This window comes from Phacochoerus africanus, chromosome 10, assembly GCF_016906955.1.
Source record: "Phacochoerus africanus isolate WHEZ1 chromosome 10, ROS_Pafr_v1, whole genome shotgun sequence".
In the NCBI taxonomy this organism is placed as follows: Eukaryota; Metazoa; Chordata; class Mammalia; order Artiodactyla; family Suidae; genus Phacochoerus; species Phacochoerus africanus.
Genome location: NC_062553.1, coordinates 81,058,389 through 81,079,607, shown reverse-complemented (window position 1 = coordinate 81,079,607; position 21,219 = coordinate 81,058,389). Strand labels below are relative to the sequence as shown.

The following is a 21,219-nucleotide window of genomic DNA, read 5'->3' as shown; positions in this document are numbered from 1 at the left end:
ATTTCCTGTGAGTCATAAAATATGGACTAGCATTTTTCTTATCTACTGATAACACAATAATCAGAGATGAAGAAATGATTTAATGATAGATTTTTTTTTTCCCCCGTGGCCACAACATGCAGCAGCTTGATGAGGGATTGAACCCCAGGAGAGTGAGGTGAAGTGCCAAGTCCTAACTACTAGATCACCAGGGAACTCCCCAGTGATAGATATTTTTGATGGTATGCAGCAGAGGCCGTGTTTTAGTCTCTTATGCACAAATAATTATTTTAAACTACTTCTTAAAAAAGAAAAAAACTCTGAAAGATCTAACTAATCTCCCATGACTGGAAGTTTCATATTCAAAGTGCATTTTTTGACACTGGCTCAAATACTTACAGGATTAAAACAAACAAGTTTTAAAAAATAAAACAAGGAGTTCCTATTATAGCTCAGTGATTAGGAACCCTAGTATCCATGAGGACGCCAGTGGATCCTTAATCCACTGGCCTTGCTCGGTAGATTAAGGATCTGGCATTGCTGTGGTTGTGGTGTAGGCCAGCAGCTGCAGCTCCAATTCAACCTCTAGCCTGGGAACTTCCATATGACGTGGGTGAGGCCCTAAAAAGACAAAAAATATAAATAAAAACAATACAAATAAATAAATAAACAAAGCAAGGAGTTCCCATTGTGGCACAGTGGGTTAAGGATCTGGCCTTGTCTCTGTGGTGGCAAGGGTTCAATCCCTGGCCCAGTGCAGGTGGTTAACGATCCTGTAAGTTGCAGCAGAGGCTCAGATTCGATCCCTGGCCCAGGAACTTCCATATATAGTGAGTGTGGCCAGAAAAAAATAATAATTAATTCAAAACAAAACAAAAAAATTAGACAAGATTTACCTGCAAGGTCATGTACAGGGTAGACAGCCTGTTCCCAACATGTTTCTTCACTAGGACTTGTGGACAAACTGTGTTCATCATCAAGCTGGAGTTCAAACCAAACCACGATGGCATCTAGCACGCCTTCTTTAGTAACAGGAATACCAATTTTATCAGGTTTTTTAGTTGCGAGACTCTTCAATTCCTTAAAATAATGTAAAAAGGATAAGAGGATTTTATACACTTACTATATACATGCCTCGATATGATATCACTTTGCAGTCCTGCCCAGCACCCTTAGGGTTCCATTTCTTGGCAAACTTACAACCATTTAAGGCACACTGGATGGGAAGTTCTGCCATGTGGTGCTGAATACCGTGAAGCTACTAAAAACAAATGAGACAGGTTGCGGGGTGGGGAGATGCAATGAGGGTTTGGGATGGAAATGCTATAAAATTTGGTTGTGATGATCACTGTACAACTATAAACATAATAAAATTCACTCAGTAATTTAAAAATAAATAAATAAATAAAAACAATGAGGTAGTTACATATTACTGATATAGAAAAAAGTCCATGACATACTGCCGAATGAAGGCAGCGAGTGTGTGTTTGTGTGTGTGTGTGTGTGTGTGTGTGTGTGTGTGTGCGCGCGTGTAAAGGAACCAGAAAAACAAGTCTGAGGAGATACATTTCAAACTGGTGACCTGGGGGAAGAAGGGCCTAGATTTTAAAAAGGAAGAAATATACTTTTTTTTCTTCCTTTCTACATATACTTGAAAATAGTAAGCAGGCAGAAACTACTTTTAAAAATGAAAGCCTTGGAGTTCCTGTCGTGGTGCAGTGGTTAACGAATCCAACTACAAACGATGAGGTTGCAGGTTCAATCCCTGGCCTTGCTCAGTGGGTTAAGGATCCAGCGTTGCCGTGAGCTGTAGTGTAGGTTGCAGACGTGGCTCGGATCCCTCGTTGCTGTGGCTCTGGCATAGGCTGGTGGCTGCAGCTCCAATTAGACCCCTAGCCTGGGAATCTCCATATTCCTCGGGAGCAGCCCTAGAAAAGACAAAAAAAAAGAAAAAAAGAAAAATGAAGGCCTTAATTAGATATTTGTGTGTATGGCAAAGAAAAATTAAAATAAGAAAAGCTCAAAATAACGAAAGGATAGCTTTGGGGTATCTAGCAGCTATGACCGTGCTCTTCCCCAGTAGAATGTTGTTATATCAGAAAAGAAACGCTCATGAAGCTCAGCCTCAGGAAGCAACGCCAGTGTTCATTTAGTTTCAGACCACCTCAAGAAAAACCTAGTAGCAATGAACAGGGGAAAGCTCTCATTAAATTATAAAGATCTTAGGCTAAAACGACCCTCACTAGGTTGTCTATCCCCATGCAAGGTTCATCTTAAAAAACCTAATGTATTTGAACATTTAACCTTCCTTAAAGATCTCCAGAGAAGGTCTTTAAGGAACCTTTCTCAATTTCCTTGGGCTCTTTCTTTGTGAGTACACCCTCTCACCACCCACCAACGCACACACAGATAATATCAACTCGTCCTGATTTGCCCAAGAAGGTCTTGGTTTTAAAACTCAAAGTCCCTTGTGTCAGGAACCTCTCCGTCCTGGGCAAACCAAGGTGGTTGGTCACCTTAAGGCACATACAACTAAAGATTTGGATTATTGCTCTTTTCAAGGAATTCTGCTAATTTTAAATGTCAGAATGACACAGAGAAAAGCCAGCCTCCTGCCCCTGCATTCATAATTGGGGGGGATTTAACGTAAGCAACAGTTCCTTCATCTATATATTACAAGAATAATTATAAATGTATTGCAACACTGTTCTAAGAGCAACCTAAGGACACGAGTGAACTCACCAGGCATGCTGTACATTCCCAAAATACATAGGGATTTTTTTTTTCTCTGATTTAAAGTAAGTAAATAATCTTAGGAGGGAAGCTGGTTATCAATTAATCATTTTCTTTACACATAGTAATTGGAACCCCACACAAACTCATGAAGTAAGATTGTTTTATGTATGAATTATTTTAAACCAAACATGAAATTTAATGCTCAAAAGCAGTAACTGAATTTTTTTTTTTTTTTTACCTGAAGATTGTTGAAATCTACTGTCATAATTTCAAAGCACTCTGTCAAAGCTAAATATCCCCCAGGAACTCGACTCATCTTTTCAGTTGTATAAGGTTCAACTGTTTCTTCGGCATCAACAGAAGAATAAGCTGGACTCTGAAATTTCACATTGGTTGGCAAACAGATCCCAGCAACATCCTTAATACCCACCCTGGTAAGAGAGGAAATAAGAGAGGGATAGGAGAGAGATGGGTGTGCTTTTTGTTTTTTTGGTTTTGTTTGTTTTGTTTTGTTTTGTTTAGAATCAAGTAACACCATCTAATATGGAATCCAGCAAAAATAACCATAAAAATAAAATAAAACTTCACAAAGATTTCTTAAACACAATTACACACCCAGTCACTAACTATAAAGGAAAACACATGATACATACGTCTATGTTAAAATTAAGATTGCTACTCATCAAAAGATACTCAGGAAGATAGTAAAAAGGTAAGCCACTGAGTAGGAGAAATCTGTACTATATCTACTCAATGAATGGTTCAGAAGAATAGATTTTAATGTTTGTTAATATAAATAGTTAAAAATGTTATCCTATTGATTTAATTTCCATTACTCTGATTAGTAGACAACTATAAAATGTATGGCTTTGTCGAAAAGCTGGAAATTTTTATCTCAGTCTGTTAGCTGCCCTTTAACTTTAACTATACTTTGACCAGACATCTTTTTTTTCTTTTTTTTTTTCAAATTTGTCAGACTTTTATGGCTTCTAGACCCTACCCTCTATTTTGCTTTGGAAAGCCTTCATCATCACTTCATGGATTTTTTTACACTTAGATATTTAATTCATCTGGAATTAAAAGTAAGGATCTAACATTTTTCCCAGGTGAAGCATTTCATCTCCATTTACTCAAGAGTTTATCCTTTCTCCATGCATCTGAAATACCACACCTATATCATATGCTACATCCCTATAAATTCAAAGGTCTGTATCTAGAGCCTTTACTATGTTACACTGATCTCTATTTCTATTTCTGCATCAATAAATTAAATAAATTTTTATTACTAGCTTTTATATCTAATAAAGCAAGTTTCATAGTTTTCTTAGCTAGTCTTAAAACATTTGCAGAGTTCCCACTGTGGCTCAGCGGGTTAAGAATCTGACTAGTATTCATGAGGATGTGGTTTCGATCCCTGGCCTCGCTCAGTGGGTTAAGGATCCGGCATTCCCGTGAGCTGTGGTGTAGGCCGCCGATGCGTCTCAGATCCCGTATTGCTGGGCCTATGGCATAGGCTGGCACCTGCAGCTCCGATTCGACCCCTAGCCTGGGAACTTCCATATGCCAAAGGTGTGGCCCTAAAAGGCAAAGGAAAAAAAAAAAAAATGCTTATTCAGATGAGCTTTAAGAGTCAACTGATTAGGTTCCAAATGGAAATTATGGTGATTTCTATAATAATGGTTTATAAATGTTTCTACCTGATAAAACAGTAGCACTCATCTGTCTTTTTCAGCACCTTTCTTCGGGGTCCTCAACCTATATTGCTGAGCTTTGTAAAGAATATACGACTAGAGATTATCATACTAAGTAATCCAGAAAGAGAAAGACAAATACCATATGATATCACCTATATGTAGAATCTAAAATATGGCACAAATGAACCTATCTACAAAACAGAAACAGATTCACGTACAAGGAGAACAGACTTGTGGTTGCCAAGTGGGGAGTTGGGAAAGGGATGGAGTGGGAGGTTGGGGTTAGCAGACGTAAGCTATTTCACATGGAAGAGATAAACAAGGTCCTACTGCGTAGCACAGAGAACTATATTCAATGTCCCATAATAAAACATAAAGGAAAAGAATATTTTTTTAAGAGTATATGTATGTCTAACTGAATCACTTTGCTGTACAGTAGAAATTAACATAACATTGTAAATCAACTATACTTCAATTAGAAATCAATAAGAATAAATACTGGGCCTCACCCAGACCTATTCAAAATATAAGATATTTCTATTTTTATGAAAACTCCTCTGATGCTTCTGCTGTACAGTCAGATACTCAGTTGCTATATAAATGAATTGATGATGCATAAATCCTTTTCAAAAGGGCAGATACCAGTCACTAAATTTCTATTTCACTTAAGGTAACAATTTTAGTAGTCTTCCTATAAAATACAAAGAGAAACTAACAAGGGCAAAGAGCTTAGAATCACATTACAGCAAGAAATCTCAGCGAGACACAACCGAGGTTTCCAGGTGGGCAATTCAGCCATATGTCCCTATAGCCTGAAATATGTACATGCTCTTCAACTCAGTAATTATTAAGGAAGTTGTCCTAAGAAAATAACAAAGACAAGCCAACAAGGACATAATTACGAAGATATTTACCCTTGTTCTTTTCATCTCATTCATTAGTTTTCTTTTTTTTTTTTTTTGACTTTTTTGACTTTTTTGCTATTTCTTGGGCCGCTCCTGCGGCATATGGAGGTTCCCAGGCTAGGGGTCGATTCGGAGCTGCAGCCACTGGCCTCCGCCAGAGCCACAGCAACTCGGGATCCGAGCCGCGTCTGCAACCTACACCACAGCTCACGGCAAGGCCGGATCGTTAACCCATTGAGCAAGGGCAGGGACCGAACCCGCAACCTCATGGTTCCTAGTCGGATTCGTTAACCACTGCGCCACGACGGGAACTCCGAGAAAAAATAATTTTTTTAAAAGAAAACTAATGAGGAGTTCCCGATTCGACCCCTAGCCTGGGAACCTCCATATGCCGCAGGAGCGGCCCAAGAAATAGCAACAACAACAACAACAACAAAGACAAAAAAGACAAAAAAAAAATTATTTTTTCTTTTTTGCTTCTTAGGGCCACACATGTGGCATATGGATGTTCCCAGGCTAGGGGTCTAATAGGAGCTGCATGCAGCCAGCGGCCTAACCACAGGCACAATAAAGCAGGATCTGAGCCACGTCTGTGACCTATACCACAACTCACAGCAACACCCGATCTTTAACCCACTGAGTGAGGCCAGGGATCAAACCTGCATCCTCATGGATACCAGTCAGATTCGTTAACACTGAGCCACAACGGGAACTCCAAAACATTGATTTTCATTTATTAAAGCATAGTTGGGAGTTCCCATCATGGCTTAGTGGTTAACGAATCCGACTAGGAATGAAGAGGTTGCGGGTTCAATCCCTGGCCTCACTCAGTGGGTTAAGGATCCAGTGTTGCTATGCGCTGTGGTGTAGGTCACAGACGTGGCTCAGATCCCAGGTTACTGTGGTTGTGGCGTAGGCCAGCGGCTATAGCTACGATTCAACCTCTAGCCTAGGAACCTCCATATCCCACGGGTGCGGCCCTAAAAAGACAAAAAATTTTTTTTAATTTAAAAATATAGTTGCTGTACAATGTTATAGAAGTTACAGGTGCACAATATAGTGATTCACAATTTTTATTTTTATCTTATTTTTTATTTATTTATTTTTTTGTCTTTTGTCTTTTTAGGGCCACACCAACGGCATATGGAGGTTCCCAGGCTAGGGGTCTAATCGGAGCCACAGCTGCCAGCCTACACCACAGCCACAGCAACGCCAGATCTGAGCCACATCTGTGACCTATACCACAGCTCACAGCAATGCCAGATCCTTAACCCACTGAGCAAGCCCAGGGATCGAACCTGAAAGAAACCTCATGGTTCCAAGTCACATTCGTTTCCACTGCACCACGATAGGAACTCCCTGATTCACAATTTTTAAAGATTACACTCCATTTAGAGCTATTAAAAAATATTTCCTATATTCCCCATGTTTTACAATATGTCCTTGCAGCTTATTTTATACCTAATAGTTTGCACCTCTTTACTCCCTATCCTTATATTGCCCTTCCCACCTCCCTCTTCCCACTGGTAGCCACTAGTTTATTCTCTATACCTGAGTCTGCTTTTTTAAAAAATATCCACCAGTTTGCTATGTATTTTAGGTTCCACATATAAGTGATATTACACAGTATTCATCTTTGTCTTATTTCACATATAATGCCCTCCAGTCCATCCATGTTGCTGAAAATGGCAAAATTTCCTTCTTTTCTATGGCTTAGGAGTATTCCATTGTATATATATATGTGTATATATATATATATCACATCTTTAACCGTTTCATTCATCTGTTGATGGAGGTTCCCAGGCTAGAGGTCAAACTGGAGCTGTAGCTGCCAGTCTATGCCACAGCCACAACAACGCCAGATCTGAGCCACGTCTGCAGCCTACACCACAGCTCACAATTAACTCTGGATCCTTAACCCACTGAGCAAGGCCAGGGATGGAACCCACAACTTCACGGTTCCTAGTTGGATTCATTTCCACTGCACCATGACGGGAACTCCTGAGTTTTTGGGGCTTTTGATGTTGAATTTTAAGAGCTGTTTATATATATTGGGTATAACCCCTTACTGGTCATATCATTTGAAAATATTTTCTCCCATTCAACAGACTTTCTTTTTTTCTTTCTTTCTTTCTTTTTATGGCCACACCTGCAGCATACGGACACCCCCAGGCTAGAGGTTGAATCAGAACTGCAGCTGCTGCCCTATACCACAGCCACAGCAACACCGGATCCAAGCCACATCTGCAACCTACACCACAGCTTGGAGAAACACCAGACACTTAACCCACTGATTAAGTGGGTTAATCAGGGACTAAATCCACATCCTCGTGGATGCTAGCCAGGTTCTTAACCCACTGGGTTAGGGTTAGGGTTAGGGTATCTTTTCTCCACTGTGTATCTTTTCTCCACTGTAATATTCTTACCCTTGTTCTTAAAAGCAGGAAAGTGACAGCAACCTAAACTCTTTAATTCTGAACTCTGAGAACTGCAACATAAGGAAACTGATTTTAAAAATCATGAAGCAAATGTATTAACATGAAGAGGCTCACTAAGAAAAAGCTAGTATATTTACTGATTCTTTTGAAACAAAGTTAAATTTATACACACACATTTACTCACACAGAGCTGACAACTAACTAGTTCACTCTAATTCAGCCAATCTTCTGACAAAGGCTACTGTCTGACTGGTGCCCATGCCCTACCAATTCACTAAACATTTTATTTATCACCCTGTAACATGCATAGAAAAGTGTAAGGAAGAATATACAACAAAGATGAACTACTAGGGAGGTGTTCAGGATGATTTTTATTTCCTTCTTTTACTCATCAGTATTTCCTAAAATATTTGTGTTACCTTTACTACTATTAAGTTAGCAGAAGGAGGTCCTCCTTAAAAAATCCTATTAAGAGAATTTCTGTCGTGGCACAGTCGTTAACAAATCCAACTAGGAACCATTAGGTTACAGGTTCGATCCCTGGCCCCCCTCAGCGTTTTAAGGATCTGGCATTGCCATGAGCTGTGGTGTAGGTTGCAGATGCGGCCCGGATCTGGCATTGCTGTGGCTGTGGTGTAGGCCAGCAGCTGTGGCTCCGATTAGACCCCTAGTCTGGGAACCTCCATATGCTGTGAGTGTGGCCCTAGAAAAGACAAAAAAAAAAAAATCCTATCAAAATATGGATTAGTATTTTCGCAAAATAAAAAATTCATTAACATTCAGGAAAAGAAATGCAACCAAGAGGATTTCTAAACTAAAAATAAATTTTCACCTGTATCACATTTGATAAATTTCAGTCTCAAGGGTAGAAAGATCTTAAAATTTCATCCCACCCAACCACAAAACATTATAATATCAATAATTATTAAAAAGAGAAAAATGAGATAAATTTATTTTCACACTGGAAATTTTTATTTCATTTTCATTTAAAATCAGTCTGAACTGGAGTTCCCAATGTGGTGCAGTGGATTAAGAATCTGACTACAGTTGCGTGAGTTGCTGGGAGGTGGGGGTTTAATCCCTGGCCCCTCACAGTGGATCAAAGGATTTGGCGTTGCTGCAGCAGTGGCACAGGCTGTAGCTGTGACTCAGATTTAATAATCCCTTGCCCAGGAACTCCCATATACCATGGGTGCAGCCATTAAAAAAAATTACAAAAATAATGTCAGTCTGAACTAAGTATTTTTCTCACGAATCTATCACACATCAAAAGTAGAGTAAGTTTTATCAATATTAATTTTCCACTACAAAATTGAAAGCCGATTTTAACCCTAGAGTTCCTTTTTTTTTTTCTCCCTGTGGCCACATCCTCAGCATGCGGAGTTCCCAAGCCAGGGATTAAACCCATGCTACAGTAGTAACCCAAGCCACTGCAGTGACAATGGGCCACTGCAGTGACAATGCAGATCTTTAACCTGCTGCACCACAAGAGAATTTCTAGACTTCTATCTTTGAAGAAAGTGTTAAAAAGCAAAAAAAAAAAATTAAGACTGGAACAATCATCATGAAATTGAAGGTCATCAAACTACAACTTATCATCCAAATAAATGTCCATTAAACAACCTTTGAAGTACCATATACTCCTTGAGGTTACCATTTTAAAAAATATTTACTATTTAAATAATCACTTACCTATGATGCCTTCTTATTTCTGCACATTCTACTGCCATCCCAAATATAACAGCACTTGCTGGTATAACTTTCCCATATTTTTCACAATTACCATTTTCACCTTTGGTCTAAAAATATAACAACAAAAATTTTATTGTTACATTTATGTCACAATATGTCTGTATGATGGCAAGCTATGAAAATTTACAAGATAAAATTTTAAAAAACAATAGTTAAGGATAAGCAGGTTAAGGGGGGTTTTAATTTTTGTTGCTATGTACATGTATACATATGTGTGTGTATATCACATATATACTTTTTTTTAAGTACAAATAGGGAGGGAGGAAGGTGGGGAGCTATTAGTCTCTAAGTCTGCAAAAAACAAAGACTCCTGGGTATGACTTTTTTTTTTTTTTTTTAACTGATGCTTGAATAGGTTTTATTCACATTTTGGGTGGGCATGACTTTGAGAAGCCAAAATCACCAGTACCTAATTGAAAAACAAACTCCTCTGCTTTCAACCTTTCATTAGCCATTTTAAATCCAAATCATTTTCTCTAAGTAGTGAATTCTTATTACATGTTAAAATCCTTTCATTCATAACACATATATATAAACCAAATCTACAATTTATGGTCCACAATAGAGGATTTCTATGCAAAATATAACTTGGCAATTAAAGAATTAGTCCTGAAGTTCCCACTGTGGCTCAGTGGTAATAAATCTGACTAGTATCCATGAGGATGCAGGTTCAATCCCTGGCCTTGCTCAGTGGCTTAAAGATCCAGAGTTGCTGTGAGCTTCAGTGCAGGTCACAGATGCGGCTGGGATCCAGCAGTGCTGTGGCTGTGGTGTAGGCCAGCAGCTGCAGCTCTGATTTGACCCCTAGCTTGGGAACTTCCATATGCCACGGGTGCAGCCCTGAAAAGCCAAAAATAAAGAAACAAATAAACATAACTTAAAAATAAAAAGAACTAGTCCTGTCCAATCAGGAGCTTGGGTCTAATTGGTACCTTAAAACTATATCACGCCAGTTATCACATTCCCTTTTGATAATATGTCAAAAATTCAAGCAGTGAAAGCTGTGAGACTGAAAAGGACTTCACTTTCTCAACCCTATTCAAGAATACAACAAGAGTCGATTCCTTCATAACGTAACCTCGATTCCTAAGAATTCCTTCCTCGAGTATTTTTGCCTGTATACCTCATTTGGGCACTCAAGTATCCACTGCATTATTGGGGTTTTTTTGCACAGAATTCTTTATAATTACGCCTCAATAGTGGGATATACCTCATACTGCTTTGCAGCTCTGCTGGGGACTCAATAAATTATCCACTGAATAATGAAATCTTAATCAAACGTAAGTGTTTTCATGCCACTTACCTTTGGCTGTAAGAGTAAATGCTCCCATGCATGAATTAAACTCTCCACAATTCCTTCTCCAAATAAACCTGCATCGACAGTTTCTGTTACAACTAGGGACACTCTATAGAATGATTTTTTAAAGATATGTGTAAGTAAAATATCATGCTATTTATATGAAAGATGTCAAAGCTAAGAGAAGAAAGGAAGAGTATATTATAGAAACAGTCCATACGTAAAATTTTCTAGTACATTTCCTTTTTAATAACTACCTTTGCATCTTGAAGAACTCAAGCTCCTTGGGCTCGTCTGTTCTCTGCTGGCAACTTCTTGGTGGGGACGGTAGGGGGAGTACACAACCTTCACTTGACCCATTGCCTCCTCAGGTTAGCCTTTCATTTGCTTAAATCCTTAAGACTGGGTCACACCTGGGAGTTCCTATTGTGGCTCAGCAGTTAACGAACCTGACTAGGAACCATGAGGACACAGGTTCAACCCCTGGCCTTGCTCACTAGGTTAAGGATCCAGTGTTGCTGTGAGCTGTGGTGTAGGTCACAGACACGGTACAGATCTGGCGTGGCTGTGGCTGTGGCACAGGCCAGCAGCAACCCCTAGCCTGGGAACTTCCATATGCTCTGAGTGCAGCCCTAAAAAGCAAAAAAAAAAAAAAAACAACTGGGTCACACCCATTAACCTTTACCCATTCCCCCCTCCTTGGCCTTGAGTCACTGGACTGCTAACCCCAATATCCTATAAAATTAGTCTCTACCATCAATGACTCCCCTACTTACCAAAAGAATAAATCTCAGTTCCTAATTTTCCTTGATCTACAAATGACATTTAGTGCAGGTGGGAATGTCTGCTCCTCAAAATCCTTCCTTGACCTCCATTACCTGCGTTTACTTCTGCTACTTTTCTTGCTTTACCCACACCTGGGAGTTTTCACAAAAGCCTAATCCACAGAGCTCTGATCTTCTATCCATTATTTCCTTCTAGAAAATTTCACTCAAAGTCATACCAAAAAATTTCTCCCTTCTCTGAACTTTATCACTTGTTGCCGGTATCATTTGTTCATGGTTAGAAGATAAAGAAATTTTCAGGAATATTCCCTATCTTCCTGTCTAGATTGTAGGTGCCTTGAGGATAGAAACAAATTTTGCTATCCCCTGCAGTGCCTAAACCCAATATTATATGTATTTTTTTCCAAAATTTATGGTTACATATATTTAGAATGTGGTAGTAACCTCAAATCGTCTAGTCCAACATCCTCAAGTCTCTAGATTTGCTCAAGGTCAAAATAAGTTATTATCAGAGTTCCCGTCGTGGCACAGCAGAAACAAATCTGACTAATAATCATGAGGACATAGGTTCAATCCCTGGCCACGTTCAATGGGTTAAGGATCCAGCATTACCATAAGTGAGCTGTGGTGTAGGTCACAGACGCAGCTTGGATCTGGCGTTGCTGTGGCTGTGGTGTAGGCCGGCAGCTTCAGCTCTGATTTGAGCCCTAGCCTGGGAACCTCCATATGTCACAGGTGTGGCCCTAAAAAGACAAAAAGAAAAGAAAACAAAATAAGTTATTATTTATTATTATTATTGTAATCCAATATCTCCTAACTAAAGCCAGTAGATCCTTCCACAACACTATCTGTGATAAAAATGTAGGTTAAGTCAAGGTAACTCTGATTCATGCTACAGACGGAATTGTACACCACCCAAATTCATGTTGAAGCCCTAAGCCCCAGGGTGACTGTATGTGGAGAAGGGGTCTTTACTAGGTAATTAAGGTTAAATGAGGTCCTGGGAGTGAGGTCCTGATCTTCACATACACAGAGGAAAGACCTTACAGGAAGGCCATCTGCAAGCTAGGAAGAGCGCGTACCCATCAGAAACCAGGTTTGCCAGCACCCGTGATCATGGGCTTCTAGCCTCCAGAGTACATAAGGAGAGAAACGTCTGCAGCTTAAGCCATCTAGTCTGAGGGGTTTGTTAATGGCAGCCTGAGCAGACTAAGACAACTGAGGACACCGTTTACCTCTATAGAACAGGTCCATCTGCTTCAGCAATCTAACAGGACTTCTTTCACAAGAACAAAGCTAGAGACCACTGAAAAGCATAACTATTATGTAAATATAAACATTTTTATACATATATGGAAGAAGACTTTTTGGCCACACCCAGGGGGTGCAGAAGTTCCCAGGCCAGAGATGGAACCTGTGACAAGGCGGTAACCAGAGCCACGGCAATGACAACGCCAGAGGCCTAACCCACTGAGCCATGAGGGAACTCCCAAAAAGCCCTGTTTCGATGTACACAGAATTTAAGATGAAAAGACAGACTACCCAGGAGAAGTAGTAAAGCAAGTGGTACACAGAGAAAACTATATCTAAACTGATAGTTTGTTGGACCAGATGATTTTTAAATCCCTTCTAGCTCCAAAATTCCATCCCCCTTGTGATATGGATCAAAGTGAAATAACATACATAAAAGCTAAGACTTATAACATTCAAAGCATTTGGAGGGCCCAAGCCAAAATACACTGACAGCTGACACTTCCAAAGCTTTCATTTTGGCCAAGGATATTAACAGTGAATATGATAAGTCCATCAAGTTTAATCTACTCAAGCCTTATTTTCAAGTACAATTTTTAAATAGTTATTGCGCGACTATCCATTTTTACAACTGGAATGCTGAAATTAACAAAGGTAAAGTAACTTACTAAAGGTGAAGTTTATTTATTAAATCCCTTGCCACAAATTTTTCTCAAGATCTTTAAATATTTTTTAATCAAGAATCTGACCTTATCAAGAAAATCCATCTCATGCTGAACTATCCTATACTCGTATCTTTAAAATAGGAGAGTTTTAGCATTTTTGTTTGGACTAGAAACTAGAAATGTGACTTAAAAAATAAAACAGTGGCTTACAAACACTAACAGTAGTTCATACTATAATACCTTTCAGGAATGTGTTTTGGAATTTCTATGTCAAGCGACTTCATATGTAAGAGCTGGATCCCTGCTTCCATCTTGTTTGCTGCCACTACATCACAGGCAAGCTCAAACATGGTCTTGGATAACTCACAGGCATACACCGAGTGTGCTCCAGCTTTTTTAGCAAACATGCTACAAAGGGAAAAAGTGCTCCATCAGGGAAAAGTAATCTACTGTATTTTTTTTTAATTTTAGTGGAATTTCATGATGCTTAAACATGGGGTTTTCCTTTTATTCTTTAACACTACCATTATTCATTCTGTATTATTTTAAATGAACTACTATTCTTGTCAAGAAACAAATCATCAATAAATCATGACATCCACCTTATTAAGACAAAACTGGGGAGTTCCCGTCGTGGCGCAGTGGTTAACGAATCCGACTAGGAACCATGAGGTTGCGGGTTCGATCCCTGCCCTTGCTCAGTGGGTTAACGATCCGGCGTTGCCGTGAGCTGTGGTGTAGGTTGCAGACGCGGCTCGGATCCCGCGTTGCTGTGGCTCTGGCGTAGGCCAGTGGCTACAGCTCCAATTCGACCCCTAGCCTGGGAACCTCCATATGCCGCGGGAGTGGCCCAAAGAAATAGCAAAAAAAAAAAAAAAAAAAAAGACACAACTGGCATGCAGAATGCTACTATTTTAAATAACTAGATTCAACTAAAATGTTAATGTTAAAAAAAAAACTTCTAAAATTCATTATTCAAATTTCAATGACAACCTCAAATTTCTCTTGGTGGTTATGTCAAGTTCTTGAGAAAGTAAAAGTTACAGTGAAATAATAATAGTTTATGAATAATCATAACAAGATTATGAGAAATTAAACTCTTTAAATTCTACCATTAAATTTCCCATATTTGGTAAAAATCTTCAATTTACATTACCATACACATATATGTAATTAAAACATAATTACAACAAACCTTAGTATTCCAGTTCCTGCTCCAATGTCCAAAACACTTTTGGACCCCAAACAAACCGCCTTTTGGATTGCTGCATTATAAATCGTATTCCTTTTGGTGTCATTAAGCATGATAAAGTGCCAGCGTTCCACCAACCAGTTTGCAACACGGTAAAAATTCTCCTTTGCATCACTGAAATCAGGGTTTAGTTTCACTGCTTTACGAAAATAGCCGGCTGCTTCATCTCTAAAGCCCATTCTAGAGTAAAAAATGACAGAGAAAACATTTGACTCTGTGCTATCAATTTCGGTGCCTTTGTTCATGCCGTTATCTGGCCTGATAACCCCCTGCCAGCACCCCGAGTCCTCTTGGACCCAGGCACCACCTCTTTGAGACGCTTTCTGTAAGGACTACAATTCTCAGTCACTTCTTTCCTTTCTGAATCCCCGATAGTCACGTATTCCGAGACACTAACAAGGACGTGACTATGAATTACTACTGTACTGTAGTATAGAAAGCTCTCCAATCATCCTCCAATGAAATAACTTTCTAGAACATCAGTGGTTTCTAAAAACCATTCCATCTGTAAAAGACATTCCCGCTGTGGTACATGGGTTGGGAATCCAACTTCAGCGGCTCAGGTCACTGTGGAGGTGTGGGTTCCATCCTGACCCAGTGCAGTGGGTTAAAGGATCCAGCATTGCTGGCCCAAGAACTTCCATATGCCATGGGTGCGGCCAAAGAGGGAAAAAAAATACAAGACCCTATGGCTAGTAGGTGCCTCTATGCTGTGCCTAAGTACCTTTTCTCTCAGCAACTGAGTTGAATGGTCATCAAGAGTCAGTTGTATCTGCTGTCAGAAAGTTTACACCAGTTGCATGTGTTATTATGACTACATATTTTAATTAAATACAACAGAAACCAAATATGATTGCAAAAAGAGAGCCATTGTGTTTAAGGAAAAAACTTAAAGGTGAGTCACCTCAAAAACTGATATGGATTAGAAGTGAACATATCAATAACAAAAGAGAGGGGAAGAAAACTATCAAACCATCCAGAACAGTGCTTCTTAAACTGTCTATGATAAAAAAAAAAAAAACCCTCCTCCTCTTAAAATATTTAACCATCTGCAGACCAATCCAGCTGTACTGCACACGTTTAGCATGTAACTCTCACACCAGATTTCAAAAGCAAGCAATGGTCCGTACTCTCTTCAATGGTGAGTTCCCTGATCACGTGCTTGAATTTACAGCAATGTCAAACTGCTACATACATTTTTTTATCGTTTGCTCTCAAATTCTATATTTCTCTGTCATTGACTGGTGATTTGTGCATCACCACCAGTATGGTCCACACCATGAAGAGAACGGAGCTAGCTGAACCCTGTAACACTCACACAAGCACCGTTAGGCAATCTGTCAAGTTTAAAGAAACTGAATCAAACTCTTTGTTTTGGGTATCGGTTTGAGCAAAAAAATACGTTCTGGAACCCAAAGAGGGAACTGGACCCTTACAAAAGGAAAGGGCCCTATGTCAAATGACAGGCACTTTTACACTTTAGGGTAAACTTAAAATGTTTATGGTTAGTATCTGTTATTTTTATTCTCATTCTGCAGCTGCCATAGCACACAGAACAACACAAAATGCATTGGATGTAATCTATTTGTTGAGACACCAACTTAGCAATGGATATTAGAAAATTTCAAAATATCAACCATTTAATGAATCAATGCCAAAGTTACTCCCAATAATTCCCTAGGTCTGTGCTTCCCTCAGGCTTGATCTTTAATATATCATTCCATTTTCTTAAACTGCAATGCTAATCTGAAAAATATGATCCACTCAATTGAAGTAGTTTTCATAAGGAAACACTCAAAATGTGTGTCAATAATACCAATGAACTATAAAAATGCTTTTTTCCTTTTAACTAGAAAAAAAAAATATCTTCTTAATTAACAATTTAACTATATTTTCTTTAAATCTGATGCTACTGGGTTAACACAAAGTGGTAAAGTTGAGACAAATTTGATTTCACAAATAAATGTCAGAAACAGAAGCTGTCATTTACTTTAGAAATCTTTTTCCCTTGAAATAGTGATTATTTTGGTGGGAAGTGAGCGATACACTGTTTTCGACGAGCAAAGAAAAGCTAAGAGCCACCACCCTAAAGAATAAAGGTAAACTGTACAGCAAAAGTCACAATCACACTACAATAAATTCTCAATTGCCAACGTCTGAATTCAAAATGTGCAGTTACATCTCCACACACAAATTAACACCAAGTGGTTTTTTTTGCCCAATGACTGTTAATTGCTCAGATGAATGTCTTAAAACAATAGATCCCCAATAGCATCTGCCAAAAGTGTGTAGAACTCCAATTTTCTGTTCAACTGAGTTTACCTTGAAACATAAGTCTTAGAATGTTACAGTCATCACATGTGTACAATCTGGAAATAAAACTGAAGTAACTCATCTTACATAAACTGAAGAACTAAAGAAACCCTGAAGTTATGATGTAGATTTTTAACTATTTTGTGGAGATATTTAAAAACCTTTAAACTAGATTTCATTTAAGTGGAAAGTGGTTGCTAATGTGTGAAGATGGACTCTGTGTAGCAGGATCAGCCAATCCAGGCTGATACAGAATGATTCTTAGCAAGTGATACTGCTATCACACCTGAAGAGATGCTCCCCCATGCTGTTGCAGATCACTTCGTCATCAGGAAATAGTTCCATGGCTTGCTCATAGCAACCAAGTAAGTCCTGTGTTCGACTAAGAGCATCAAGTTCTTCAGCCCATCTGAAGAGCGTATACTGAAAAGTCTCCTTGACAAAAGAAAAAAACAGGAATTTAGTCAATAACATAAGTGATGAACACTGGTTCATATTCATATGAGTATGAATAACATACGATAATATGAATAACATAACATATTCAACACTGGTTGAAGATTCCACAGAGACTAAAACATAATTATAATTATTTAAGTTTTATTTAGCCTATTAGGCTCTGTTTGCTAAAGAAATAAATGCATAAATGAGGACATTTTACCAGCTACATGGCAGTAACATGCAGGATTAAGACAGTGTGACCATGCTCTAAACTCTCTCCATACTTGGCTGCCATATCATACTCTCTACCTACCTCTTTTTTGTGGGCTCCTATGTTTTAGGAGTATATCCTTGACCCTCTTGTCTTTTTTCATGCATCCCCAATGTATTAACCATCACCTGTGTGTTGATGGATGCCACATCTACATCTTCCATCAAGACCCTCTTTTCTGAACCTCAGACCCACAGACAGCACTCCCTACTAGTCATCTCAACCAGGGATGGCACCCTCAGCCATCTCAAATTCAGCTCGACCCAAATAGCTCCTGATCAGTGTGCAAGGAAAAGCAATGACAATAGAAATCCTGTTCCTATCCTCACAGAGACCTCACTGAGAAATCTAACATACAATTTTGAAAAATTCAAAAGGCTCTAAACTGAATCCATCATATTCCTCTCACACAGGCTATAAGATTAAAGTGCCACCCAGCCTCAGAGCGTGAAGTCACCTTTGAATGGTACCTTAACTCCAATACAATTCACTTCAAACCCAGCCAATTCTCTCTCAATATCTTAAACCTATCATTGCCTCTCTCCCAACTGTTATAGTGCGGCTCTTATAACTACTCACGGGACTACCTCAAAAGACTTCCCACTGTCACTCTAGCTCCATTCTCCACACTGCAACCTGGTGGAAAGAGAGAAGGCTGTAGCCATTGCAGCTTTATCACTAACACATTTTATATCATCTTCACATATTTTACACAGAAGAGTTGATACCTGGCAAGGGTAAAGAAGAATATAGGGTGTGAGGGTTTAAAAAAAAAAACAAAACACAGATTATATTAAATGGATCAGGAAATCTATAGGTAAGTAGCTAGGTGTGGCTGAGGTGTGAGTATGAGGAACGGCACAAAATAAGACTAGAGATAGGTCTTTTGCAGAGGCCCATGCAAAGAAATATGAGGAAATGTATTTCGTTCTGCAGGAAATACATCCAGTTACTTAACCCTACCAAATACCAGGCACTGAAATAAAAACTTCAGATACACTTTCTTTTTTTGGCTGCACCTGCAGCATGCAGAATTTCAGGGGCCAAAGACTGAACCAGAGCCACAGATGTGACCTGAGCCACAGCAGTGACAACACCGGATCCTTAACCTGCTGCAACACCAAGGGAACTCCTAGATACACTTCTAATACACACTAAACATAAAAAAGGTAATGTCCTTGTTTTACAAAAGAGGAAAGTAAGGAACAAAGAATTGGGGGAAAAGCACTTGGATTGATCCATTATTCTACTTCTGCCCACCTAGAAGAGCAAACTTTTCAGCATAACACTTTCTCCTCCCTGAAGCCAGCTGGTCCTGAATTTTAGCTAAATTTATGTGAACTACAAATGTCGAGATGCTACTGACAGCTAAAGGGTAGAGGTCAGAGATTTTGTTAAACATACTACAATTCACAAGACAGCTTTCCACAACAAAGATCCCATCCAAAAGAGCAATAGTACTGAGGTTGAGAATCCTTGGGTAAAATAAGGCAAAGTAGCTTCAGGCTGAAAACTGAATGCAAAATTAAGTTAAATCACTTTTTTGAATTTAGATTCTAAAATAACTTGAAAAAAATGTACAGTATTTCAGAAGAATAACTGTCACAAATAATCCAAAATTTAAATTTAGGAGTTCCCATCGTGGCTCAGTGGAAACGAATCTGACTATCATCCATGAGGACGCAGGTTCTGTCACTGGCCTTGCTCAGAGGGTTAAGGATCCAGCGTGAGCTGCAGTGTAGGTCGCAGACTTGGCTCAGATCCTGAGTTGCTGTGGCTGTGGTGTAGGCCAGCAGTTACAACTCTGATTCAACCCCTAGCCTGAGAACCTCCATATTCCACGGGTCCAGTCCTAAAAAAAAGACAGGAAAAAAAAAATTGAAACTTAAAGAATGCATCATCAAATGACTGCTTCAGGCTAACTCCAAACTTATTTCAACTACAGAAATCCACGACATTCCTTCCACACAACAGCAGAGTGCAAAGGTCCTGGCACTGGGGTAGAGCCTTGTACTTACTAGATATAGGAGATGGCAGACCACCTGAGGCTTCATGTGCAATACAACCCTTGGAATTTTGTTGAAATTTTTGTTTTGAAATTTGAAATGAAAATTTTTGAATGAAAGTTTTGAAAAAGAGAAATGAAATCATCTGGCTTTTGTTATTTAAAAAAAAAAAAAAGCTCAAGCTGGTTATGTTGAGGTAGACTGCAGGAGAAAACCTAGTTCTGAGCCTGAATCTACTGCAAAAACCTGCAGATGATTGAGGCTTGAACGAAGGTACCAAAAAAAGATGGTCAGAAGTGATCCGATTCCGAATACATATTTCGAAGGTAGAGCAGACAGTATTTTCTGACAGGCTGGTTGTAGTTACGAACAACAACAACAAAAAAAGAGTCAAGGGTGAACAATAAATATTAACAGCAACATCCAGGCGCTCATAGCCTCGCTCCGGATTGACTGATTTACACAAGAAGAACAGAGGATCTGCCTGCAAGTGAGAGAAATAAAGGCCCTCCTCACCTTCACATCGTCTTTCAGCTCCGGCGCCAGGCTGAGCACAAGAAGGTAGTGGGCATAGGCGGTGCCGAAGTCCCGGGCACTCAGGCAGTGCTCTGCGCTTTGCAAGGACCGAGACACCAGCTCGTCTCGCCCGGCTGCACCGGCGCCACTCCGGGGGCCGTGGCGGGGCCTGGGCCTCGAGTTCGGCATGGCAGAGACACTACTCGAAACCTGCGCTTATATAACCAAAGGGAAGATATTTTGGCAAACGGAACGAGTAAACTTCCTCGGTGCCTACACTTCCATGTAACAAACTGCACCGCGGGAATCCGTCTAGGAAACCCACACCCCAACGGCACCGAGCGCCCACCCTCCGCAGGCAGAAGCTCCACCCCTTCCCCGACGGACGGCCTCCACTGGCTGGCGGCGCACGCTACAAGAACGTCAGCGCGCCCGACGTGTGCACGTCGCGGCCCCGCCCCCTCCCGTGGGAGGGAAGTTGCAGAAAGGCCACTGCGCCTGCTCTTGGGAGATTGTAGTTATTGGCTTCTTCCGTGCAAGCCTGTTGCTTATCTCTCTGGCTGAGTCCAGAGTTTTCTATCCCTCTTACCTGGCCTTCAGGCTTGTGTGACTTCACCTACGAGACCTCACTGGGCAACCCAGACAGTTCGAAGCTGCCCCGTGGCGAGGGACGTAGGTGGGTATGAAGAGAAAGGCGTTTGTGGTGCTACCTTGTAGTGATTTTGGCCTTGGTGTTTGGGAGCACCAAGGTGGCAAGTATGGAAAAAACCTGGGGATAGCGAAAGCATCCCAGAATGGTAGAGGAAAAGCTTTACTGGCATTTTAAAAGTCATCCTCACAGAGTCCTGAGGTGGACCTTTGGCTCAGTTCTCATCTTATAGGCCGAGAAAGGAGCATCCTGAGAAGTTACTTGCCGAA

At 39.9% G+C, this 21,219-nt stretch overlaps 1 protein-coding gene across 4 annotated transcripts in view; it reads right to left on the bottom strand.

The window, feature by feature from the left end:
• PRMT9 (protein arginine methyltransferase 9) overlaps window positions 1–20,673 on the bottom strand; it is a 36,578-nt gene extending 15,905 nt beyond the window's left edge. The window contains exons 1-8 of one of the 4 annotated variants that reach the window (XM_047798542.1): window positions 20,302–20,673; window positions 17,354–17,502; window positions 14,698–14,934; window positions 13,743–13,910; window positions 10,808–10,910; window positions 9,445–9,551; window positions 2,954–3,146; window positions 876–1,059 (exon numbers count right to left, since the gene is read on the bottom strand). In XM_047798542.1, the coding sequence (XP_047654498.1) occupies window positions 876–1,059; window positions 2,954–3,146; window positions 9,445–9,551; window positions 10,808–10,910; window positions 13,743–13,910; window positions 14,698–14,934; window positions 17,354–17,502; window positions 20,302–20,490 (1,330 nt within the window). In that variant the 5' untranslated portion in view covers window positions 20,491–20,673. Of the gene's footprint in view, window positions 1–875; window positions 1,060–1,179; window positions 1,306–2,953; window positions 3,147–9,444; window positions 9,552–10,807; window positions 10,911–11,058; window positions 11,267–13,742; window positions 13,911–14,697; window positions 14,935–17,353; window positions 17,503–20,301 lie in introns of those variants that run through there. The other 3 variants (XM_047798543.1, XM_047798544.1, XM_047798545.1) reach the window with 3 other exon arrangements.
• Window positions 20,674–21,219: the final 546 nt, after the last annotated feature.